The sequence below is a fragment of the Rhamphochromis longiceps genome, linkage group LG4, assembly GCF_057381845.1.
Source record: "Rhamphochromis longiceps isolate RC_006_pf linkage group LG4, R_longiceps_female_GT1.1, whole genome shotgun sequence".
Lineage (NCBI taxonomy): Eukaryota > Metazoa > Chordata > Actinopteri > Cichliformes > Cichlidae > Rhamphochromis > Rhamphochromis longiceps.
Genome location: NC_140560.1, coordinates 12,491,896 through 12,518,295, shown reverse-complemented (window position 1 = coordinate 12,518,295; position 26,400 = coordinate 12,491,896). Strand labels below are relative to the sequence as shown.

Sequence of the window (26,400 nt, the reverse complement as noted above, 5' to 3'; positions counted from 1 at the left end):
TCCCACCTATCTCACAGAGATGAATCATGATAAAGATCAACCAAAAGCCTCAGGAGTGTAGTGTCAGATAGCAGTGACTCACTGCAGGTTGTTAACTTAGTCTGTGTGTTTGAGTGTAAGAGCTGCCCCCAATTTTTGAGTTCATTCACATTTCCAATTAAATGAGCAGGTGGATGTTCTGCACTGATTATCATTAGCCAAGAGAGATGATCAGAAGTCAGCTGGGCGCTGTCACCTGCTCTGCTGCGGTTACATTACAGAGTTACTTATTATGCTGTATACCATTTGGCTCTAATTAAAAACTGGCCTTTTTTGTGCTTTTCAGCAGGCTCGTTCGTGCTTTAGATTCTTCTGCTGTATTTAATTATTAAATAGCTGAAAGCATTATTCAGAAGTAGACTTTTTCCTCATTTCTTCCCATATTAGTTTACTGATTGTTGAATCAAGTACCTGATCTTACCGAGTGTATTAAACTTCTGAAACTTATGGCAAAAACGGCAGTTTCAAAGATCCATGCTCGGAGACTTCTTGCAGCATGGATCTTTAGCTGCTAGGTGCTCAACTGTTATAAGATTGGTTACTGAAAGTGATCATTTTGTGGTGGATAATCTTTCTAATGTGGCCTGTGCCTCTTTTCTACTCTCCATCCTAAGACGACTCCTCAGCAGCAGCAGCCTGGACCAGTTGGCGGTGTGTCGGTCAGCGGGGCAGCAGCAGCAGTGGGAGGGGTGCAGGTTGGACTCAATGCTGTGGGGGCGGGACCCGGCGCCACACCTCCTACTGCAGACCCCGAGAAGCGGAAGCTGATTCAACAGCAGTTGGTCCTCTTGCTGCACGCGCACAAATGCCAGCGGAGGGAGCAGGCCAACGGAGAGGTACGACAGTGCAACCTGCCTCACTGTCGCACCATGAAGAACGTGCTGAACCACATGACTCATTGCCAGCTTGGCAAGTCCTGCCAGGGTGAGTCTGCTGAATTACACCGATGGCTAGTTTATATGGTGTGTGGTTTATCTCATAAACACGATGGTGTCATGCATCTGCAACACTTTTTTCCCCTTCTCTTGTTCTTTTACATATTTTCTTTTAATCCCTGTTGGTTTGCCTCCCAGTTTTTCTCTATCAGGATGAGTTATTTTCTCTTCAGCTGGCTGTTTTACTGTAATTCCTCTCCTTGTCTCACCGAGTCTCCATCTGGACGTAGTTTTGTTTTACTGAGTGACTCATATAATAAGTTATTACCTTTTGGCTCTTATTTTGCTTTTTTGTTCATCCTTGTCATGTTAATCATCTCTTGCCTTCACTCTTCACACACCGTTTCCCTCCACTTGCTCTCCCATCTTTTTTACTCTTCATCTTTTATTTCCTTTTCTAAAACATTTCCTCACTCTTGTCTTCTCCTCCAGTGGCGCACTGTGCCTCATCCAGACAGATCATTTCTCATTGGAAGAACTGCACACGACACGACTGTCCTGTCTGTCTGCCACTGAAAAATGCTGGGGACAAGAGGAATCAGCAGCGTGAGTCCTTTTCAGACTTTGGCTGTATCTGCACATTAATTCCTTAATTAATTATTATTTCTAATTTAAACAATAAAGTGCATCACAGTGGGCTAGAATTCACGATACTCATCTCTCGTTACCTCTGTTTCTTTCTCCTGTTGCCACAGCTCTGGGCAACAGTGCTGGGGTGGGTTTAGTGAACTCCTTGGGTTCAGGTGTGCCAGGAGGACAGTCCAACGCACCGAACCTGAACCCTCCCAACCAGATCGACCCCAGCTCCATAGAGAGAGCCTATGCTGCACTGGGCCTCACTTACAACCAGATGCCACAGCAGCCGTCGCAGGCCAGCGTGCCAAACCAGGGGCTGCAGGGACAGCCCGGGATTAGGACTGTAAACAGCATGGGTTAGTATATAGAAACCTGCTAGGAATATGATGTCCTTAACCTTTGGGGAACAACTTAAGCAGCCCTGTAATGTTTAAGTAGAGCTTTTCGGAAACTTCGAATGAGCTGTTTAAAGTTGTTCAGAACTTCTCATCAGTTGCTGGCGCTGCCTCAGGTGTTATGAAAGAGGCCTAAACATGTAACTTTACAAGTCTTTGGTGAATGCTGAGTGTTCTTTAGTTCCTCCTTAATCTTTTACAGTTCTCCACTGAAGTTTAATTTACATTTCAGTGACGCTGAATGCAACAGTCTATGCTAACATCGTTTGTATTTCTTCCCCGCCTATATTCACACTGTACTTAACAATCCAGACCCAAGTACACTTCAGTTTGTCTGGGCATCTCGGCTCCACTCACTCACTCACTCACTCACTCACTCACTCACTCACTCACATACATACTTTCAAGGAGTGTTTTTTTTTTTTTAGAGCACAATGTGATTTTTGTGGCTCAAGCTGAGACGTTTTTATAAACGGTGAGAAACGGTCTTTTCACGTGCCTTAAAGGTTTGCTAATTATTTAACAGTGATTTCCATGGTGCCAGCTGTCATTGTAAAAACGTGACGTTTTTATGCTTTGGCGTGGTTAGCGATCACACCAGATGCGTACCATATATGGGTCCAACTGAACCGTGTACTGGGATCGGTGCGCAGTGATCGCACTAGTCAGACCAACCTGGCTTTATCAGACAAATGTGATAGGGCACGATATAGACAGTGTAGTGTGAGTACACTCTAAAATCTAAGGTAAACACTAGTCTACTTCCTATTTTCTATTCTAACTCCAAAACCCTCTCTTTCCAGGGGGAAACTCTATGGGAGTGAACGGTGGAGTTGGGGTGCAGACCTCCAACCAGCATTCCTCGCTACTGCCAGATGCCATGTTGCACAACTGTATGAACGCGCAGAGGTCAGACTGCCTTTCATTGGCCACATCTATTTACTACTTTTTCATTCGGGTTGCGCTGGCTGAGACCTTAACTAACTCATCTGTCATTTCTCTCAGTCTGATGAATGATGGTGTGGGGAGCCTTGGTTCCTTGCCCACGGCTACTTCACCTTCTGCTGGAGGCATGAGGAAGTCTTGGCATGAAGACATCACACAAGACCTCCGCAACCACCTTGTCCACAAGCTGTGAGTCTGTCGTGTCCTGCAAACGTTCCAACAGAACAGAGGCAATGAAATGAATAAACAAGTTATTTCCAACAGTCGGTGTAAACGTAATTGTAGATGCACATTTTTCCTATTCGTGTGTGTGTGTATCTGAACAGTGTGCAGGCCATCTTCCCCACTCCTGACCCAGCTGCACTGAAGGACCGGCGGATGGATAATCTGGTGGCTTACGCTCGAAAAGTAGAGGGGGATATGTATGAGTCAGCCAACAGCAGGGTAAGAATCCAGTGTGACTATTAGTTGGCAGATATAGAAAAAATAACTTTACATACATTAGTGTTATGTGCTGTTGGGATTTATCCTGTAAAATCCGCTTGCTGCGACTCTTCTAGGCGGAGTACTACCACCTGCTGGCAGAGAAGATCTACAAAATCCAAAAAGAGCTGGAAGAGAAGAGAAGGACGCGGCTCCAGAAGCAGGGCATCATGCCTGGCCAGCCTGGCATACCCTCTGCGGGCCTCCCACAGGGGCCTCCTGGCATGGGACAACCTCCCATGCCGCCGGGGCAACCACCTAGTGAGTAAACATTATGTTATTACCTCAGTCAGACACTCGTCTACAAATACTGCTGGCATACAAATAATCAAACTGATTGCCACCAGTCACATCTTTGCCTGGTACAAGATACAAAACACAAAATTTCCTTCTCAAAAATGAAATGTAGTCCAGAGGCAAAGGTGTAATTTTGAAGTAGACAAGGAGCTCACTTTGATTCCTCGTTATTGCTCTGTCAGATGGGCCTCACGTTGATCCATCCATGGTCAGACCACCCGGCCCCAATCAGATGGTCAACAGGATGCAGAATCCAGCAGGTACACAAGTATAAATGACTTAAAATCAATGGATTCTTGAGTAAATGTCATATACTGTATTTATTTTAGACAGGAGTTCTAGACCAGTATTTAAAAAATTTAGAAATCAGGAAGTAGATATGGCTTTTCCCCCATTGTGGAAATGTTTAGCAGAGAGCTACATTAGAGGGTTGGTTCACCCAAATTATGTGCAGATATTTATTTCTTTCTCTCTGCTGCCATCCCAAATCATCAGAGGTGAGCCGAATTTTGTTTGTGGTTTTCATTTTTGCCATTTTTTTTTTTGCCAGCAGTTTATGTTAAATCTTGTTAAGCAAAGTCTGTAGCTTTTTATTTTTGTTAATTCAAACTTTCTACCAAAAAAAATGTCCTTATATAAACTGCTGATAATCTATATTATTAATATGGTTATCACTCTAATCTTTGTGAACCAAGGCTTAAACATCTTCAGAAAAAGTTTGAGCCAAATTTAAATGAGATTACACGCTGCCACGACCAGGAAATACTTACTCTTTATATCACTTTCTTTAATATGTCTGCATAATCCAAACAGTGCAAGTTACAGCAATGCCCAGTGAAAAGTGTTTTCACATGCCTCGATTTTGTCCTTTTTTTTTTTTTTTTTTTTTTAGGAATGAACCAGTTTGGTCAGATAGGTGGGATGCAGTCGATGGGTCAGAGGTCGACGCCTCCTCTTGCTCCGCTGAACCAGGTTGGCATCACTGTTGCATTCTCTGTCATTACTTTGGGTTCATATGAATACCATTTATTGACTCATGTGCTGTGAAAAGCTCTAACTGCAGTAGAAGAGCTTACATGAGACTTTACGTGACTTGTTTTGTTTCCAGATGGGTATAGGAACAACGAGGATGAGTCAGCCTAACGCCACACCGTTACAGAACCAGTATCTCCCTCCAGGCCAGTTTCCTGGGTCCAGTCCAGGACTTGGTCCTGGTGCTGGTGCCGTTGGTATGAATCAGTCAGGAACACAGAATGCTGTGCATGCGGTAAGGACTGAGTTGAAGAGTGACATTACTTTGTAACAAGTTTAGAATGATAAAGTTTCAAAGAGGATGACTAAACATTATCCTGTGTCCTACTCTCTGCATCAGAACCAGATGTCAACACCGCCATCCCACCCAGCCAGCAGCCCCGCTCCCCAGTCCGCCCCTTCTGTTCCAGGCTCCGGAGCCCCCGTAGGCTCTATGGGGTCTGTGAATGCTGGTGGCACTGGGTCTCTGCCTAACCTGCCTCCATCCTCCAACCAGTCCAACGCTTTCCCTCATTGTCCGCCTATGCGAACAAACTCCCCGTCACCAGCACGCAGCTTAACACCTCAACCCCATCAGACACCCCCGAGGTTACCTGGTTGTCAGACCCCGCAGCCGCAGACCCCCAGCACACCCCAGCTGCCCCATCCCCAGCACCCTCAGCAGCAGCAACAGCAAGCCCCGCAGCCGCAGCCATCAGTGCACACGATGAACTCTGAGAAAGCTAATCACCTTCAACAGCAGACACTTGGGGACATGGCCTCCTCGGGCCCTCAAACAAATCAGACTTCTTCAGTGCTGAATCAGAATGCTCACGTGCCATCACAGCAGCCACAGACCCCGGTGAGCAGATTAGAGTCTTTCTTTATTTTGTCTGCTCTTACTCCACATTCTTTCCCTAAGACTAAGTTTTGTGAGCCTTTCGTTTTGAATTGGTTCCCTATCTGACTCTTATTTTTTTGTACTCACAGGAAATATGGGAAAAAAAATCATCATGTTTAGTTTTAGCAGATGACTGTGTAAACCCAACATAACATGGCACGTGTCCCGTTTGTGATTTCTAACTTGCCTTTTCTAAACCTCACTCCATCTCTGCCTGCTCTGCCTCAGCTATCTGCGAAGCCTTCTCTGACAGCAGATGGTCAGGTTTGCTCTCCAGCATCAGTCACCAGCAGCACTGATCCCACCTCTCAGCTCGCTTCAGCCAACGGCCCTGCTCCCAGCCAGGAAGATGTGAAAATGGAGGTGAAGAAACAAGAAGAGGACGACGAAGGAGCCGATGCTCAAGGAGACGGCAAGGGGAAGATGGGAAAGGGTCAAGCTGATGTGAAGATGGAGGAGAAACCAGAGGTGAGGCTCTTCAAAATGAACTTCCTGATGTTTTATTTTAGTCTTCTTTTAGTCTTCATTCTGATAAAGAAATTTGTTAACTGACACACAAACCTTTCTCTCAGATAAAGAAAGAGAAGCCATCAGGAGACGGGTGTAAAGGAGAGCCCATGGACACGTCTTCATCTTGTGTGTCATCGTCAGTAGCGACAAGTGAAGACAAGAAGCCAGAAGTGAAGAAAGAGGAAGGGTCAGGGTCAGCAGCCACCAACAGCTCCCCAGCTAACACTCAGAGCAAGAAGAAAAGTAAGCGTCCACTGTTGTCTTTGTTAGTGATTAACAGCTGTAGCATCTCCACAGTGACAGCTGTGTAACCACAAACTGTGACTCATGTGAAGCACTGTCATAGAGAAATAAGTTGAAATCACATGAATCTACTCGAGGAGAAAGATGAACTTCTGTGAACTTTATCATTGTTTCTGACAGTGCTGGCCTGTGAATGTGAAGTAGCGAAGGCTGTCGTAGCTTATTAACAGTGTTGTGCATCATACCACAGAATAATATGCAAAACATTGCATTATGTATGAGTGGTAGGCTCACGCAAGCTGTTGCTTAAGCCTGCACCCATTATTCCTGAATTATTGTGGTTCTGTTCTTTCCCCCCCTTTTTAGGAAATATTGCCCCCCCCCCCCCCCCAAAAAAAAAATCAGACAGAAAGAAAATGAACAATGAATAAATTAAAGAATAAACACACAGAGCTGGAAATGAGCACAAGACGTCCTCTTTTAATAATGCAGTTGGGGGGGGGGGGTTACTGACCGCTCCCTGATCCACTCCCTGACTGATTCTCCTTTTCCAGTTTTTAAGCCCGAGGAGCTGCGTCAGGCTCTGATGCCCACCCTGGAATCTCTGTACCGGCAGGACCCGGAGTCCCTTCCCTTCCGTCAGCCGGTGGACCCCCAGTTACTGGGAATACCCGTACGTATTCGAACTAGTAACAAAACTAACCTGGTAAGGGACTGCACTGGCTGCCATTTTGCTTCAACTCCTCTCAAAATTTAGCTTATTTTTGTTTTTGTTTCTTCCATCTTAAATATTTTTCTTTCTCATACTTTTCGTATTTTTTTTTCCCACACTTTAATTTTACTTTGTACTCCTACCTCAATGGTTTTTTTTTTTTTTTTTTTCCCCCCCACTGCATGTCATATGTTTACGTGTTTGTATTTGTATGCTACTTTTTGCCATTTGTAAATGAAAGCAGTGGCTCTTATGAATGCAAATTTAATATGAAACAACATCAAAAGGTATTAACAGCTGAAATGTATTTTAACTCCATATTTAAAAACTTCATAATATAAGAAAAAAAAACCGGTTGAAAGAATATTACACATACCGGTACCTAAAAATAAAGACTTTGCACGGGATACACTCTGGATGATTTGCAGTTCACGAGCCAGTCGCTTTCATTTATGTATTTTAATTTGTTGCCATTTGACATCAAGTTTTAAAGTTGCATTGCTTCAAAAAATGTTTTTTTTAAATATATCATTATCATCATCATCATCATCATCATCATCGTGGTAGTGTCCCATTGCTAGCTTTCTAGTTCAGTTCCTCACCAGTAGTAGTGTAACGGTGTTCAGGTGGGCAGTGTGTAGAGGTGGGTGACCTTCAGTGGGTCCAATTTGGAGGGAAGACTACTTGATAAGATTCAGGATGTTTTTACTCTGAATCGGAGCAACTGTGTCTGTCCTCCCACTGCAAATATGAACATTAATAAACAGCAGTGATTAGCAAGCCTGTTGGCTCACATCTCCTTCTGGAGCACCCACATTCAAGGGATGTAACTTTCTGCTGCTGAATAACCATTCAGCTCTTTTTTTGGGGGGGGGGGGGAATGTAACTTACAATAGTTTGGATTAATAAAAAACAAAATATAGCACATTGCTGTGATATATATTCGGCCCTGTAATAGAAATTAGGCACTGCTTGTTTGTTTTTATCAGGTTTTTTTTCCTCTTGTGAGTGTTTTCACTCAGAGCCGATGGACCTCCTTTCTTCTGACACCCCTCTCTGCCTTTCAAACTGTGCTTTAGTTTGAGGAGAAGCAGAATGCCTAAGACAGGAAAAGAAAAACAACCCAGAGAGGCGTCCCTCCTCTCACACTCACTTGCTTCACCTCAGCCCTGTTGATTTTAACTCAGCCAACATATTGCCGCTCGTGCTGCTAGCATAGCTGACGCCGACCACTCGGCTGCTAGAAACAGTTTATCTCTGTCTGCCTTGTTGCTTTTGCCGCTGCTCTATTCTTCTTGGTTTTGCACCCTGATCACAACCCAGAGACTCATTTTCCCCCCGGCTGTGTGGCAAAATGAGCCAACATACTTCCCAAAGCAAATTGATAAATAATAATTTTGCAGTCACATTACTGGGTGTCATTTGCATTATGTTTACATGTCATCTTTAGGTAGTGTTTAAATGGGTGTATGAGCTGACAGCACAGACAGGGACTTGACTTTTAAAGTAGGGTGCAAGGCAGAGAGCTGGAGGGCAGAAGTTGTCATGTCTCTCTGTTTGCACGCGAACCTTCTTCTCTACAGCGCTCAACAACATTGTCCCCCTGCACCCTCTTCTCTCCCTACTCTGGTCCCGCCTGGTTGACTGCGACGCCGTCATCGCACCTTCACCTGATGACCACGACGACGATGACCTTGATCGTACTCTTTTTTTCCCCCCATCTCTCAAACTCTTCCCTTGGGTGATCAAATGCTCCCACATCTCGCTGCTCTTTCCTTTCTCCCTGCTTCTAAATCTTTCTCAACTACCTGAACTTTACATTGACTTGCCATTCTTACCTGGACGGCGTCCCTTCCAAACCAGGACTACTTTGACATCGTGAAGAACCCCATGGACCTGTCGACCATCAAGCGGAAGCTGGACACGGGGCAATACCAGGAGCCGTGGCAGTATATAGAGGACATCTGGTTGATGTTCAACAACGCCTGGCTGTACAACCGCAAAACCTCCCGCGTCTACAAGTACTGCTCCAAGCTGGCTGAGGTGTTCGAGTCGGAGATTGATCCCGTCATGCAGGGCCTGGGGTACTGCTGTGGGAGGAAGGTGAGGCAGAACCATGTTTTTTATCATTCCTGTGTGTCTGCAGGTGTAGACTAATAAGTGAAAAACTTTATCTACCATTTCTGCAGATCAAACCTGCTGAATAGAACCTTTTTTGTTTTGAATCTAGTTGAGCTTCAGGTAGTTTCCAGAGTGGGTTTTCTTATTTCAGTTTGGTTTTTGTTGTTTGAAAATGTTGCATTTTAGTTTTTATTAGGTTCAGTGTTAACCTTAGTCTTTTTAATGATTACTATATGGAGGGCATATGTCAGAGGCAGGTATTGCAATAAAAACACAACTTTTTAAACACATACTTGTTTTTTTGTAACCAAACTATCAGATACTAAAACTAAAGATTTTTCCTGCATTTTAATTTTAGTTTTTGAAGTTCACAAAATCGTTTCAGTTTTGTTTTTATTTAAAGTCTAGTTTTTATAGTTATTTTGGTTAACTAAAATGTTTTTTTTTCACATCTTAATATTAGTTTTACTTTAGTTTTAGTTAATTATAATAACCTTAGTTCTCTCCACTCAGACAAATCCTCCGCATCACTGCGTGGATTAGGATATAGGATTAGAAGAAGCTGAAAAGGGAGCAAAGAAATGTAATGTGTTAGTTAGTTTTGAATTCAGATAAGTTGTCCCCTGGTTGCCATTGGAGACAAAGACCCCGAAGTCCATCTTCTCTTTTTTTTTTTTTTTTTTTTTTTTTTTTTTTTTTATACAGTCTGTGACTTTATGTAAACCTGGTACATCTAGTGTTAGTGTGTGTTTTTAAACATTTATTCATATGAGATTTCTTTTTGTCTCCTCATTGCAGTTTGAGTTTTCCCCCCAAACGCTATGCTGCTATGGAAAACAGTTATGCACCATCCAACGTGATGCTGCTTATTTTAGCTACCAGAACAGGTAAGGGCTGTCGGCAGAACTTGGTTCTCATTTCTTTTTTTCTTTTTTGCTGTGACAATGCAGACAGTGAGATCACCTCGTATGTGTCGTGTTGTATTCCTCACACTGATATTTCCTACAGCATAGCATCAATCAGTCAGTTCAATCACAGATGAGTTTTAATTTGGCTTCAAATGGTTACCCTGGCACCATCTCCATACTTCACCACTTTAATTTCCATGTTGTTGTCATTCATAAAGTGGGCTCCCGTCGTCCTGCACAGTTCCTCTTTTTTTAAATTTGTTGCACCACTGTTCTCACAACCAAGTTGATTTCACATTTTCTAAAATGTACCGTCATGAGCAGAGTGGGAGGAGGTGGTGGTGGTGTCATGCTCGTCACCAGAAGAAAGGTTCCCACTTTATAAATGACCAGAAAGGATGATGGGTCTCTGTTGCTTTACCATTTAATAATTAATTTTTTTCCTCATCCACCTTTTCATGTATGGAGACTCCTCACTCCCTTCCTCCTCCACAGCTCCTAGTGGTCTCTCATGTTGCTGTAATGTTGTTGTTGTTGTTTATCACTGAACGTCTGATGCTAATCTTTGCTTTGCCTTGGCTCTCTGTCCTCTGTTGGTTGTTGTTCACATCCTTCTCCTTCCATGCTCCTCGACCCCTCCCTCTGTCCCTCCCTTCATCGTCTCCGTCTGATCTGTAACGTTTTATTTCACGCTTTTTATTTTTTATTTTTTTATATTCATTTTGACCTCCCTTTCCCCATCTCCCTCCCTCCTCCCTTTTCCCTTCCCTTCTCCTTCCCCTCTCTCCCTCCTTGTGTTTTTTTAACGCTTGTGATGTCTGCATTGGCCTGCTTTGGTGTGACCAATCATCCACTCCGAAATTTACGCGCAAAATCAAAACACCCGCCCACACAAAAACCCTGCATCACGATTGGCTGCCGGCGACGACCTACCTTGCCCTCTGCCTCCTCCTGTGTGTCCACCCCCTGGCCTGTCCTGCCCTGATTGGCGGCTGCTTCTTCGTGCCCTCTCTGTGATTGGCTGTGCTGATGACGAACGGTGTAGTTCACCAAAATATGGGCTTCTTGCTGACAGGTATCACTTCTGTGAGAAGTGTTTCAACGAAATCCAAGGCGAGAGTGTCTCCCTGGGGGATGACCCCTCCCAGCCTCAGACGTGAGTACCATCACATTGTCTCCTTCATGCAACGCACAACACAAGACAGCTTGCTTCATCTCAGAGGTCCTTGTGTAATGCTTGAAACCCACTCCTTTTCTTTAGGCTATCAAATATATTTGTGAATTTATTGAAAACTAATTGGAAACTTTATTTTGTTTTAGTTTTTTTTTTTTTTTTTTTAAGAAGAAATGCTTCTGTCCTCCTGAGTGAAACACAGTTCAACACACTGATTTTGATAGGGTTGTTGTGAATGCAGTGAAAGACTATTGTGCAAGCGACCAGCACTAAATTACGTCACGAAAATATAATTTGGTGATCAAAAATACAGTTTAAAAGTTAGTTTGTGTCCTCTAAATGGTATCATCAGTGTCTCCCAACACTGCAGAGCAGCTTTTCTGCAGCGATGCCTCCGCAGAGGAACATCTTTGGAAATAAAACTGCACAAAAAAAAGGCACTCAAATGTTTCCTGTTGTGTACACCTATAGCTTAGCTGCAGTTTTTTGTTTTGTTTGTTTATTTGTTTTGTTTTTAGTTCCTCAAGCTGCTTTTTCTTAATTAATGTTACTGTTGTAAAAGCATTGCATTTTTATTAGTGGCGCCACACTGTAGTGATTCACTCATTTGCTTAACACACATAAGATTCCAGTTCAAGATCGGGAGGGCTTCTGGTGTAAAATCTGCTGAAAGAAGCTTCACTTCTTTCCTTTTTATAATTTAAGTCTTTGTGTTTCTCTTAGGTGTGGATTTGTTGCTCGTCTGTATTTGATATCACTGTAACATAATCGTCCTGAATCTTTCTGTTAGCCAAAATGAGAACCAATGCCACACACTTATCACACATGGTAGTAAACTGAGCTCAGCCTGGGCAAAACATTCGCTAAGTGGCATCTTGCAGCTTAGGAAACAGGCTGCAGATTTTACTGATCAAATGAATAATGGAATAATCAGTCACAAAGTTCTAGTCCTGATATTTACTGACCCAGTTGTTGAATGAGCGAGAAAATGGTCCAGATAATTAACAGTGAGTCCTATAGGATTAAACAGTGTTGAGCTGCACAGGATTAGTTTGTGGCGGCTCTGTGGGTTAGAAGAGCTTCCTATTATTGCTTTGTCTTCCATGACAGATGATCAGGATGAGAGCATGTAGAGGGGAAGTGTTGAGGCAGTGGGCACATTTTGAATTTGTTGTAAACATTTCCGAATGAAGGAAATGCAGCCTGCAGTCTGCAGAGGGCTGAGTTGATTACAGCTGGTTCTTTCTGATTTTTCCCACAGCTCCATCAACAAAGACCAGTTCCAGCGGAAGAAGAACGACACGCTTGACCCCGAGCTGTATGTAGCCCTTCTTAACTCATTTGAGAGCCATTATTGTGTTAAAGGTTCTCGAGGAATCAAGCGGGTTATTTCCTCGGGTGTGATGTTTTCACTGTACTAACTTTTGAACGTCTGTCTTTTGTCTCCTCGCGCTCTCTCCCCGCTCAGACTTGTGGAATGTATCGACTGCGGCCGTAAAATGCACCAGATCTGCGTCCTCCATAATGAAACCATATGGCCGTCAGGGTGAGCCAGCTATCACAGACACACACGCGAACACACACGCTCTCTGCGTGACTGGGTCTGGAATATAATCTCCATTCTTTTTTTTCTTTTTTTTTTAACTAAAATCACTTAATATGCCCAACTACAAATGTTGGGTCTGACATTCACTTTTCCAGCTGCTGCTGATTTAAAATAGGTTTTAAATCTCAAACGCTACATCGGGGTGGGGGTGTCAAAAATGCTTGACAGCGTGGCGGCAGTCCCGTAACAAAGAGACTCATTCCTCCAAGATTGACCTCCCTACATGTGTGGTCTGTTTTTAATTGAGAGATGTGAGTGATTTCCCACTCATTAGAGTTGTTTAAAGAAAGGAGGACTAGCATGAAAGGCCGAGTCATGTCTTGATTAGAGCCGCTTTGTCACTGTCACTGCTGATTATTGTGACAGAGCTGATGGTAACCTCCAAATCTAACCGTTGAATTTTCACTTCCAGATTTGTTTGTGACAGCTGTCTCAAAAAGGCCAATAAGACACGGAAAGAAAACAAATACGCCGCCAAAAGTAAGTGGAATAAAGCTGGGCTCGTCTAATGCTTAGTCCTTACACCTCTGCTTCTCTTCTTCGCCCTACCCACATATTTTTAATAAAGCACCTGTTTGAGAGAGGCAACTAATCAGAAGAAAATTGGCTTGGACAATTATTTTGATCGGTGCTGAGATTTGTGATTATGTGTCAGGATTGGTCATTGATTTTTATATATTTATTGTAGTGACAAATGTTTTTATTGCACTGTCACATAAACATAACACTGCGTTCACACTGTTATAACACTGGTGTGCATTCCTGCTAATGTACAAATCTTCTCTTCACATGAATTCAATGCCTCTCTTAGAAGATAAATGAAAAATGTATATAATTTAAAAAATGTACCAAAACTTGCCACAGAATAAAATCAATGTTGACTGTCTTTATGTTTACATTATGCTACATCACCTGTTAAACAATCTTGATAAATAATCTAGACAAATAAGGTTTGTGTCACCGGCAGTAAGGATTGATTTACTTCCACTAATATATGTTTCAAGCGCAAGCATGAATAAAACCTTCAGTATATATATATATTTTTTTTCATCTTTATTGTCGTGAAATAGTGATATAATTTCAAGGCAATATCAGCCACCCTCTACTTCCTCATTTAAAGTGTGACCTAGAGATGAGGGGCAAAAAATTAGACTGACCGACCAGTCTAAAACTAGGAAACACAGTTAAAATCTAAAATAACAAAACAATAAATCATCGAGCCATTTTATCCCAATTATGTGAAATCGAGTTTCGGGGGCAAGGAAGGCCAGACCTCCTTTTTGCCAGCCACCTCCTCCTGCTTATCTGGGGAATCACCAAGGCATTCGCAGGCCGGCCAAGAGGGAGATTGTGTCCTGGGTCTCCCCCGGGGGGGGGACTGCTCTCAGTAGGACATCCCTAACCCGAACACCTTACCTAAGAGGCAACTGCGTTAGCTGGCTCCTTTCGATGTAGAGAAGCAGCGGCTCTACTTTGAGCCCCTCCTGAATGACTGAACTCCTCACCCTATGCTAGGGAAGAGCCCATCCACCCTTTGGAGAAAGCTTATTTCCACCGCTTGTGTCCACAATTTCATTATTTTTTTCCTTTTAAAAGAAAAACGATAATAGTGTTAACAAAAAGATCAGGCTGAGATTAAAAGCACAAAAGTAGCCAAAGTCGTATTTTCCCTGGACATTGAGGCAACAGTAACTAAAGTAACCTAATCTTGAAAATCTGTCTGGGTTGTCGTATCTTTGATCTTTTTAGCTGCTTGAAGCCCTCACTTCGAAGTATGTAACCGCATCAGTGATTTCTGTCCACTGTATGCTCTTCCTGTCATGTGGAGTGCAGCACCAGCAGGCTCTTTTGTTTACATCTGGGTTGCACATCAGCAGCTGTTAGTATCTCCTCCTTCGTAGCCTGGTTTTTGCCTCAAGTGGTTAAACAAGTTTGTTTTCACCTTCAGCAGGAACACGTTTCTTGTATATTTTGAAAAGCACTGCACTTCAGTCATCATCTGACACAGTTTTTAGGAATGCTCAGATCATCTAATTGTTGCAGGCAGTAGGGAGTGTAAATCTATGGCATTGTCATAGCATTAATATGACCTTATGTCTTTATACCAGTATTATTGCAGACAGTATGATAGTGCAATTCATTTATTTACTCTTTTAAATACCCGTTTCTGCAATTCTGTTCAGTATTACCCCCCTGCTATACACTGCAGGATAAATGAGGATTATTTTGAACTGTAAATCGTGCAAAGTTACTAGAATGGTGTTGTTTTTGTCACCAGCAGACTCAAAAAAACAGTAAAGAAAGCTGCCAGCAAGGCTCTTTTTTTGTTTTTTGATGTAGATTTGGATTTTACCCAGAAAACTATGCCTGGTTAGCATTAGTCATCCATGCTGAAAGAAGGGATTTCTCAGTGTTTTTATAAGTACATTTAACTTAGAAATGCCATCCTATACATAAACCTGAGTTTCCCTTCATTTCTTTACACTTTGCTTTCCAATGATCCAGACTGTCCTGACTTTAGTTTTTTGCGTTTTCGTGGTCTTGAGCAGCAGTTTCTTCATCTTTCAAAGTTTTTGGACATTGGCTGCTTTTTCAGTCCAGTCCTTGCATCTGACTTTTTTCAGGTCCAGTTCGATCAGGTAGTCTTTTGAAATGAAATTTGCCTCCCATCAGTCCTAGCAATGCGCTTTCTTCTGATGCTTTGTAGCTCTGATGTGTGCATCAGTGTAATCGGTATACCAGGAAATCGTGCATCAACAAAAATTCCCCTTAGCTAGGAATTCAAAGTGCGATTAAATGCATTATTTTTTAATGCGTTATATTTTCAAATTCATTGCAATTAATGCGTTAAATTTCCACCCCTACTTTAAACACTTTGTTACTAGCAGCCTGTCACAAAAACACATTGTTTGTTCCCTTATCTTTAGTTTAATATATGATAATGCCATCGGTAACACAGTTTGGCAGACATAAAGTGGTGTTTTTGCACCAATGAGTTGATTCATTGAGATATCTCCCATATCTCTGTGGGGTGTGCAGTTTGTGCTTTAAAAACCTGAGGAAACTGAACAAATGGAGGACAAAAGATTAGATTGATTATACTGGAGTGAGGCTGATGAAATGTGTTGTATGGAGGTCTGTTTCCTGGATACAAGGTAGTAGATATTTGTTGGTGGAGGTTTTCAATGAATGAAGTCAGAAAAAGGCTCTGTCCCACAGCTGCTTCCAGTTTTTCACAAATAAAGAAGTTAAAATACTTGTTCACCAAAAACTACAGTGTGAGAATAGTGGTACCTCTCAGCCCTGTTATTTGGTCACACCTGTTTCTCTGTGTCCGCAGGGCTTCCTCAAACCAAGTTGGGGAGCTTTTTAGAAACTCGCGTGAACGACTACATCAAGCGGCAAAACCATCCCGAGTCTGGAGAGGTCACCATTCGTGTGGTCCATGTCTCAGACAAGGTGGTTGAAGTCAAGCCGGGAATGAAGTCCAGGTAAACAGTTAAATTTCACTGCTGCTGCAGGTTTTTGGGGAACATAATTACTGATTAGAGGTGGGAATCCATGGAAACTCCTAATTGCTATGGGAGGAGTTATTACGGTAAGCTGTGATTTTGGTAGGTGAAAGTTTTGAGGTGCTACATATTATTACATGTATTAACAAAAATATCAGTATGTGCATAAAAAAATGTAAGTGAAGGGTAATAAGTTAAGATCATGTTTGTCAGTTTTGCAGGAACAATGAAAAATGATTTAAAGTGTGAGAAAACACTGATCCCTGTTCTACATAGAGTTAGCGCAGATATATCAGTGTGGCGGATATATTGGTGGATATTGATACTGATATGTTATCGGTATCATTCTTTATATCAGTGTTTGTAATGGTCAATAAATGAAAATGAAAGTTAAAAAACAAAGGAGAGAAATATCCTAAACAAGGTTATGAGATGTAGTGTTGTGTATATTGTCCTCTAGGGGGCACTCTGCACCTTTCCTGTTAATATCATTTGTTTGAAACCCGATAAACGCTCAAAACAATATTTTAAACTGCTTTGTCATACTATCTTAGTAGGAACTCATTAAGAAAAACTACAGATAACAAGTATTGGGTAAATCTGTGCTTTGTGTGTCTGAAATGAATAAAAAAAAACATCAGCTAATATATCAGCGTTTTAAATGATCAAATATTCTGTCGGGCTCTGCAAGTATGTATGAATCCTTGAGGGAATCGGTGAGAAGAATACTTCCCTACGTTTCACAGCGACGAGGCAAATCATTATGAGATTATCAAAAGGGAAGATGAGAGGTGACTCAGCAGTGAGTGAGGAGATTAAAGATTAAATCAAGTGTCCAGCAAGTCGAGAAGGAGGAAAGCTGCAATCTGAATTGATTTCAGTGATTACTTGCGTCTCATTTAACATCCAACCCCTTTGGCTTTGACAGTTTTGTCCTAACCAGATTTTAGCTCACTCGGTAAAAGCGCTGCATGGCTGTAGTCTGTGTTCACACGTGCCACAGTCAAGTTTCTTCATTTGCTGATAACGTTTGACGCCAGTTTTCTTCACCTATTTTTGTTCCCTGTCAGGTTTGTGGACAACGGAGAGATGGCCGAGTCTTTCCCGTACAGGATGAAAGCCCTGTTTGCATTCGAGGACGTTGACGGAGCGGACGTTTGCTTTTTCGGCATGCACGTTCAAGAGTACGGCTCAGATTGCCCTCCTCCCAATCAGAGGCGAGTGTACATTTCCTACCTGGACAGCGTGCACTTCTTCAAACCTCGACACCTCAGGACTGCAGTCTATCACGAGATCCTGCTGGGCTACCTGGAGTATGTCAAAAGGCTGGGGTAAGACAGGAGCTTAGAGTTTCTTTGTGTTACATTTGCTGTTTCTGAATGCTTTTAGTTGCATGAAAAGCTCAGTTTTATATAAAAGGCTCCTTGTCTCCCTGTCTCAGGTTTACAACAGGGCATATCTGGGCCTGTCCTCCTAGTGAAGGGGATGACTACATCTTCCACTGTCACCCACTGGACCAGAAGATCCCCAAGCCTAAACGCTTGCAGGAATGGTACAAGAAGATGCTGGACAAGGCTGTGTCTGAGCGCGTAGTCCATGATTACAAGGTGAGACAGTTTATCCCTAATTCTCATGCTCTGTGTCTGGTTGTCCCAGATTCTTTGAGCAAATGAGTCCATTTACAAGCTGTTCTTGTAGGTACTCTGGTAGTTTCATGTGGCTTCTTACGGTTTCCATCGCCCTGGACTGTCTTTAACATAGTTTTCTTGCATGCTTTGTGTGACCCTCTGAAACCTCATTAACAGCATTACCTTGTTTCGTCCTCGTCATCCCTTTAGGACATTTTCAAGCAGGCAACAGAAGACCGGCTGACCAGTGCCAAGGAGCTGCCATACTTTGAGGGCGACTTCTGGCCTAACGTCCTGGAGGAGAGCATCAAGGAACTGGAACAGGAGGAGGAGGAGAGGAAGAGGGAGGAGAACAGCACCTCTAATGAGAGCACAGATGTGAGTGGAACAAGGTCCTCAATTTTTGTCACAATATATATATTCGCGGTGTCCTCTTGCTTAATTGACATTTAAACGTTCACAGGCCATAAAAGGAGACAGCAAGAATGCCAAAAAGAAGAACAATAAAAAGACGAGCAAGAACAAGAGCAGCTTGAGCCGAGCCAATAAGAAAAAACCAGGGATGCCCAACGTTTCCAACGACCTTTCCCAGAAACTTTACGCCACAATGGAGAAACATAAAGAGGTATGCAAGTCTAATTTAGTCGTAGTGCCGCTGCTTACTCTCTTACTCGACACTGCAGCATATTTATACCACTATCAGCCATCAGACTGATTTGTGGAGCAGTTCTGATATTACTTACTTAATACGGCGGCATTAAAACACAGTCCATGTGCTTAGTGCAACCTCAAAGATGCCTTTTGGCAACACAACCATTAACAAGAAAGTCACCTTGTTTCATGGCCTGTATATAAAAGATGGAAACAGCCAGTGTTATGCCACTGCTGGTTTGTGAGCTCCCGTTTTTGAAGCTTCATCCATACCATCATGACCTGTTGTCAGCTGTGTTTTTGGCACCAGAAGTGACTACAGCTGGACAAAAGGGGGAAGGGAAGTTATCAGCTGACACCAAAAAGCAAGTTGCACACATACATTGTATGCAACAGACTAATAAAATCCTTTAATTTCACGCACTGAAATAAATTATTTTGAAGAAGCCACAAAGCAAGCAGCTGCATTTAAGTCTGCCCCAGTTCAGAGGTCCAGTTCTGTGACACCTAGCAGGAAGCTAGTGGTCTGAGTGGCACCTACTTGTCCTTCAAAGCAACCACGCTTCTAATGATCCTCAACTTTAAGTCTAAAAAAGAAAAGAGACCAAAATTGTTTAGTGCAATGATGGTAACATTTTATTAAAAAACAAAACAAAACACTGACTCACTGATCTGCAGGGGAAAAAAGACACATTTTCCCTCAGTTTTATCTTCCCGCATAAACATACTAAATCAGATCTTGTTAAAGGTTGGTTAAATATTTCAGGCCATCAGGCCATCAGACTGCTGAACACGTCATAGACACCTCAGCTTCACTACTGGAACTTCAACATTATGCACTCCACACTGTATATAAATGCCACTTGTTTTACACATATTCAACTCTGTATATTTTATATATTTTATTATTATTATTATTATTTTATTTTATTTTTTTACTATTTAATTTGTAAAAATGTGTATACACACACACACACACACACACACGTAGGAAAATATTTAGTATACACATCCAGAAATGCATACACTATTATATATTGTACATATATTTATTAGTTTCAGGTTGGCCATTCTTGTATTTTGCTCGTTTGTGTTGTTGTGTTTGCACATCTCTGTTGCTTGTGGGGCTCGCACACAAGAATTTCACTCACATGTGCTGTGCCAGTGTGCCTGCACATGTGATGTGACAATAAAAAGTGATTTGATTTGATTTGATATTTTCCTCGCTTTAAACTGGCAGGTCTTCTTCGTCATCCGCCTCATTGCTGGTCCCACCGCCAACTCACTGCCCCCCATCACCGACCCAGATCCTCTAATGGCCTGCGATCTGATGGATGGCCGTGATGCCTTTCTAACTCTGGCCAGAGACAAGCACTTGGAGTTCAGCTCTCTCAGGAGGTCCAAGTGGAGCTCCATGTGTATGTTGGTGGAGCTCCACAACCAGAGCCAGGACCGCTTCGTCTATACCTGCAACGAGTGTAAACACCACGTGGAGACTCGCTTCCACTGCACTGTCTGCGAGGTGAGAAACATTTAAACTGTACTTTATGAATATTCAGATCTTTTTTTTAAAGCACAATTTTTCATTTCACAGTAGCATATGTTAGTTAATCTATCAGTTTTGTGTTATTAAACGATTAATTTTGCCTAATTTTCCAGGACTATGACTTGTGCATCACCTGCTACAACACTAAGGGTCATGAGCACAAGATGGAAAAGCTGGGGCTTGGCCTGGATGACGACAGCAGCAACCAGGCAGCGGCAGCTACTCAAAGCCCCGGTGACTCTCGCCGTCTCAGCATCCAGCGCTGCATCCAGTCGCTGGTCCACGCTTGCCAGTGTCGCAATGCCAACTGCTCGCTGCCGTCCTGTCAGAAGATGAAGCGCGTTGTGCAGCACACAAAGGGCTGCAAGCGCAAGACAAATGGCGGCTGTCCTATCTGCAAGCAGCTCATTGCTCTGTGCTGCTACCACGCCAAACACTGCCAGGAGAACAAATGTCCTGTCCCGTTCTGTCTGAACATTAAGCAGAAACTCCGGCAGCAGCAGCTGCAGCACAGACTGCAGCAGGCCCAGATGCTGAGAAGGAGGATGGCCACCATGCAGCGGGTGACCCAGCCAGCTGGAGGGCCACCGGGCGGATCTGCAGTTGGACTTCCATCACCAGGAAACAATGTTACCACAGCGCCTAGTACCCCAACATCTGGTGGAACGCAGCCTCCAACTCCTCAAACCCCGACTCAGTCAATGCCTCCAGTCCCGCAGCAGGGAATGGGTCCTGGTCCAGGAGTGCAGCAGCAGCCAGGAGGGATGCCTCCCCAGCTTGCCCTTCATCATCAGTTCCAGCAAATTCCAGGAGGAGGAGGGGGAGGTGGTGGTGGTGGGATAATGAACTCTCCACAACATCAGCAGCAGCCCAGTGGAGCAGTGACCAACCCTCAGCAGCTCCAGCAGCACCACAACAGTTTGCCTCAATTTTCCAGCAGACCTCCAGGCTCCTCACCAGTCCACCAGTCCCAAGGTAAACCAGTCCTTGGCTCTGCCACGCCTCCCCAACAACAGCAGCAGCCTGGTGGCGCTGTCATGACTGGAAACATTGGGAGCCAGCAACCTCCTAACCAGCCGCCGAGCCAGCCCTCCCTTCCACAGCAGCAACCTTCTGGCCCTCCACCGGCAGCTGTAGAAATCGCTATGAAGATTCAGCAGGTGGCTGACGCTCAAAGGAAGATGGCACTACAGAGACAGGCAGCCCAGGCAGCTGGAAAGTTGATGCCTTCTCACACTCAACATCAACAAGGTCAAGGTCAGCAGATGGGCATGGGACACCCAGGGTCTGTAGGCATGGTAGGAGCCCAGGGCATGCCACCGCAGACCCAAGTGGCAGTGACAGCTGCTCGGGCCCACATGGATCAGCAGCAAGGTGCTCCTACAGGGATGATGGTTGGCACCAGCGGGCCCATGCAGCAGCCTCCTCAGCAAGGTAACATCCCACATGGCCAGCTGCCCCCTCAGGTACAGCTCCAGCAGCAGAGGATGGGAGCTCCACTTCAGAACCCACAGCAGCAGCAAACACAGTGGACAGCCCAGGGGATGCCGCCCCACCAGAGACAAGCTATGATGAACCAAGTGGGCCACACTGGCATGATGGCCGCTCAGCAGCAGCAGCAGCAGCACCAACAGGCTCAGGGCCATGCTGCCTTGATGAATATGGTGCAGCAGCAAGGCGCTGGAGGCGGGGTCACAGGTGTACCTGGAGCCACTGGTATCCAGGGGGTTGGCGCTGCTGGTGGAAACTTCCCCCAAGCAGCCCTCCAGGAGCTGTTACGGATGCTCCGCTCACCTAGCTCTCCACCTCAGCAACAGCAAGTCCTCAACATCTTGCGGTCAAACCCACAGCTGATGGCTGCTTTTATCAAACAGAGGGCATCAAAGTATAAGGGGGGGCAGGGGGGCCCTGGCGGACCAGGGGCTGTGCCAGGAGGACCAGGTCCCACAGGGGGGCCTGTTGGAAATGTCATTGGAGGTGGGGCACCACAGGTGAACTTGAATGCTGCTGGTGTTAGTCAGCCAGGCATGCACATGGGGGGTCAGGGAGGGGCCAATGTGAACATCGCCACTATGGCTCAGCTGCAGCAAGTACAGCAGCTGCAGCAGCAGCAGCAGCAGAGACCGATGCTCAGCGGTTTACAGCAGCAGCAGGTTGCAGCTCTGCAGCAGCAGCAGGGAGTGGGGAGAGGAATCCAGGGCCAGGGGCCACAGATGGGAAACATCAGCAATCCTCAGCTTAGAGAATTGTTCATGAGACGGCATCTTCAGCAGCAGCAGCAGCAGCAGCAGCAGATGGGTATTAATCATGGTCAGTTTCAGCAACCACAGCCACCACAGGGCCAGGGATTCATGGGACAGCCGGGGATGCAGCCTCCCACTGTGGGACAGGGTCCTCCTGGAGGTCCGCCTCTTGGTCCCCAGCAGCCTGGTGGTCCACCGGGCCAGCAGGGGCAAGGCTACCCAGGCTCTGTGGCCCAGCAGCAGGCACTCCAACAGAGGCTTCAACAACAGCATCATCTCCAAATGCAGCAGCAGCAGCAACATACCATGGCTGGCCTGCCAGGGGGTGATGCAGGTCCAGGTGGAGAGGGTGTAGGAGGCCCTCAGCAGCCACCCCAGGTCCCTCAATCTGCACAAAGTGGACCCCAACCTTCTCAGGCCCTACAAGTGCTCCACCAGAGATTGCTCCAGCAGCGACATATGGGCCCCGGTGGGTCACCAGCCCAGCACAGTAACCCCATGAGCCCTCAGCAGCCGCAGCAGATCACCCAGTCTCCACATCCACACCTGCAGGGCCAGCCTCTGCCCACATCCTTGGCTAACCAGGTGCGGTCCCCACAACCGTCACCCAGACCCCAGTCCCAGCCGCCGCACTCTAGCCCGTCCCCACGCATGCAGCCTCAGCCTTCTCCGCACCACATCTCCCCCCAGTTGCAGACAGGTTCGCCACACTCAAGCCATCTAAACCAGCACCACCCGGGAATGGTAGTTCCTTCACAGCAACAGCAGCAGCCAACGACTCAGCAGCAGCAGCAGCAGAACACTATGGAGCAATTTGGGTCAGACCAGAGTGCCATGCTGTCCCAGCTGAGTGGCATGGCCGGTCTGCACGGGCCAGGGGGCAACAGCCAGGACCCGCTGAGCCAGAACATGAATCACAACCCTTTAAACATCATGTAGGACTTCTCCTCAAAGTGTCAAGCTGAGCTGAAGTTCTCCGTGATCCTTCGCACAGACTGCACTCGCCCAGGACAGTATTACTGTTATTATTCAGCCTTCTTTTTTTCTTTCTTTTTTTAATACTATTATTAAATGTTATTTAAAATGTTTTCAATAAAGATGCATTGAACTGAACTTCCTATGGGAGATGAACAAGAAATCAACCAGTTGTTAAAAGAATTAGAATAAATAAATTGTAAGTTATTGCTGTTAATATATATATATTTTTTGCCAATTGTGGACAAAGAGGGAGACTGCTTCTCTAGCACCCCCACCCACCCCCATCCTGCCACCTGTTACAGAGTACACAAAAGGTGATATTTTTGGGGGATAAATACAAGTACTTGCCTTTTTTTGTTGTTGTTGTTTTTTCAGAAATGGTTTTTAAGATTTTAAAAGTGATCGAGAATTAAAGAGGAAATGATTTCATGCATACAAATTTTTTTTTAAATAAATATATATCCATTTTGTTTTGCTTATGTCAAACTCTTTCTGTTTTAGAGTGATGTGGATAATTGTTAATGTAGATCCAAATATGATGCATATCTTCCCTTTTTTATTTTTTAATGTTTGGGTTTGCTTTATTTATTTCTTTTATTTTGGGAGGGGGCGGGGTTATGTACCTTGAGACTGCTACGATTCCTATAGAAATATATTTTTGTTATTGACTGTTAAGATTTAGATGTCTGTAGTCGACTCTCTCCAGCTGGGGAAAATGTTGGTGTTTTCTCGCAGAGGTTGAGGGTCTGCTCCGAGTCTGACGTGTTGAACAGATGTGTTTCCGACGTTCCCGGACAGCTTTTTGTTTTTCTGGGACATCAGTCATGCTGGAAGACACTCTTCTCCCCCCGCCTCACAAACATGCAAAGCCCTCTCCCTCGAATGTGTGTGCACTCCTTCCTTTTTAAAGACTCTTAAAACGGAGCAGTGGAGGCTTGGGGAGGGGGGTGCATACCTGTGTGCCTGTAACATTTTGAGTACATTGGCTGGGATATGAAAAACAAAAAGAGTGGGGTGGGGTTTTAGTGTTTTTAGGATTCTGCTGTTTTGAAGTAAACAGAGGATAACAATCCAAATGAACTGTGTTGCACAGAACTGAGGCAAAAGAAGGTGATGTGAGCAGCTGGTTTCCGTCTCTTTCTGCCTCGTCCCCTTTGCTGCTTCCCTTGGACTTTAAATCCCCCCTGCCTACTCTTCGAGAGGGAGTTGGGGTGAGCTTCCTCCCCATGAACTCCATCCTCTTTATCTTTCTGCTAAGACCTTTGGGAGGTTAATTTAATATTTTTTACTGTACAAAGGAAACAAACTGTGGACTCAAATACTGTTTTTATAATAAAATGAAAATTACCAATAGCGGTGCGTCCTGTGTGTGGCTCTTTGTTAGTGCTACTATAATTACTTGATAATAAAGAACACATCTTTCAGCATTTCATGCATTTTGAAAAAAGACTTTCAGAGACCTGGAAATGTTCCCGACTTTGGGTCAACTTCCGTAGTTTAAATGTGTTAAAGACTAAAAAAATTGACATGACAGTTGACAAAAAGATTCTGACATTTTTCACAGTGCATGTTTGAGGTACATTTTTCATTTCCAAATAAGGAAAAATACACATTAGAGGATAGAAACAAAGTATCGATCTGATGCCAATACCAGCGTTGGTGTTGACGGATGAGATGTACTACAGACGAGCTCCACATCAGGTGCTCACATCCAAACCACAACCATTCCGAAGTGATCTCTCAGGGATACGGTTTTGAAAGCTTAGAAGAATCACTTAGCTGTCCCAGACTTCCCATTAATCCAGTCTTATGACATTAAATACATGATCAATGACGAAGATGATCACAGTTTACAAGCTTCTGCTTGCCCTCATTCCTCAATCTGGGGGGCAATTTGCACGTTTTCCAGCGTGATATCACGAGATAAAAATGATAACTAAATGGCAGAGGTGGGACCAAGTCATTGTTTTGCAAGTCTCAAGTAAGTCTCAAGTCTTTATCCTCAAGTCTCAAGTCAAGTCTCAAGTAATGTCAGGCAAGTCAGAGTCGAGTCTCAAGTCACTGGTGTAAAAGTCCGAGTCAAGTCACAAGTCTGAAACTTTGAATTTCAAGTCCTTTCGAGTCTTTAAAAAAAAACAACGAAAAAATAATGTTGCAGTTATGCTAAATGTAAATATTAGACCATGTAATTTTTTAATCTGTGTTTTTCTCAACACATGACAAAATAGTGAACTTAGAAAATATACACAAATTGTGAAATTGCACCTCTTTAAAATGCAGCTCAATTAAACCTAGCTCCAAGAATAATTTTCACCGACAGTTCTGAGATACGCTGCATGTTATTCTTGGATGCGGTTGTAGGACCGGCTTTAAAAATCGCATGACAAAAATATCATACACATTAAAAAAAACTGTATCACCAACGTAGCCTGGAAAACATTTGCTAGTTAGATGAAGTCAGCTATCTCATCGTAGCATATTTATATGCATATTTATAATCATACGGTTCTTGGAGTGAGTGCATACACTCATGAAGTTTAGTAACTTCCGGTCACTGCAACAAGCCCAGGTACAGTTTACCGACGGATGGGTGCAGGACCTTGAAATGCACCGTGTAGAACGAAAGACCATCGTACGTATCATAAGTTTACCAGTCTCACAAATCGTCGTCATAAATACACATTCCTTAACCGTTTATTAATAGGACCTTTGAGATCAACGGTAATTAATTAGTAGTGGAAATAATTTCTGGTACCTGAAGGAAACGGTTTCCAGGGCCTAATCCGTGGATCGACTTCCTTCGAGGCGTGGACGTCTATCAGCAGAGAATGTACCTTAGTCTGTAACACAGTCAAATATATTCTCAAGTAATATTCAAGCATGCCATTCAGCGTGTTAGTACGAGCTCGGGAGCAGCTTGGGAGAACAAGAAAACAGAGACTGCTTTAGATTGTCTTCCCAAAGTGACTCAACTTTATTCACAAGT

At 44.0% G+C, this 26,400-nt stretch overlaps 1 protein-coding gene across 4 annotated transcripts in view; it reads left to right on the top strand.

The window, feature by feature from the left end:
• The window catches only part of ep300b (EP300 lysine acetyltransferase b), a 31,184-nt gene extending 6,417 nt beyond the window's left edge, over positions 1–24,767 (top strand). Inside the window, exons 4-30 of one of the 4 annotated variants that reach the window (XM_085403345.1) lie at positions 654–963; positions 1,407–1,520; positions 1,670–1,906; positions 2,749–2,854; positions 2,951–3,079; positions 3,217–3,334; positions 3,451–3,634; positions 3,853–3,930; positions 4,563–4,642; positions 4,779–4,937; positions 5,043–5,543; positions 5,811–6,050; positions 6,155–6,335; positions 6,890–7,008; positions 8,911–9,150; positions 9,967–10,055; positions 11,152–11,232; positions 12,512–12,568; positions 12,719–12,796; positions 13,269–13,336; positions 16,197–16,347; positions 17,439–17,699; positions 17,810–17,975; positions 18,207–18,374; positions 18,460–18,621; positions 19,888–20,169; positions 20,307–24,767. In XM_085403345.1, the coding sequence (XP_085259471.1) occupies positions 654–963; positions 1,407–1,520; positions 1,670–1,906; positions 2,749–2,854; positions 2,951–3,079; positions 3,217–3,334; positions 3,451–3,634; positions 3,853–3,930; positions 4,563–4,642; positions 4,779–4,937; positions 5,043–5,543; positions 5,811–6,050; positions 6,155–6,335; positions 6,890–7,008; positions 8,911–9,150; positions 9,967–10,055; positions 11,152–11,232; positions 12,512–12,568; positions 12,719–12,796; positions 13,269–13,336; positions 16,197–16,347; positions 17,439–17,699; positions 17,810–17,975; positions 18,207–18,374; positions 18,460–18,621; positions 19,888–20,169; positions 20,307–23,375 (7,428 nt within the window). In that variant the 3' untranslated portion in view covers positions 23,376–24,767. Of the gene's footprint in view, positions 1–653; positions 964–1,406; positions 1,521–1,669; positions 1,907–2,748; positions 2,855–2,950; positions 3,080–3,216; positions 3,335–3,450; positions 3,635–3,852; positions 3,931–4,562; positions 4,643–4,778; positions 4,938–5,042; positions 5,544–5,810; positions 6,051–6,154; positions 6,336–6,889; positions 7,042–8,910; positions 9,151–9,966; positions 10,056–11,121; positions 11,233–12,511; positions 12,569–12,718; positions 12,797–13,268; positions 13,337–16,196; positions 16,348–17,438; positions 17,700–17,809; positions 17,976–18,206; positions 18,375–18,459; positions 18,622–19,887; positions 20,170–20,306 lie in introns of all 4 variants that reach the window. The other 3 variants (XM_085403343.1, XM_085403342.1, XM_085403344.1) reach the window with 3 other exon arrangements.
• The last annotated feature ends 1,633 nt before the right edge of the window (positions 24,768–26,400 follow it).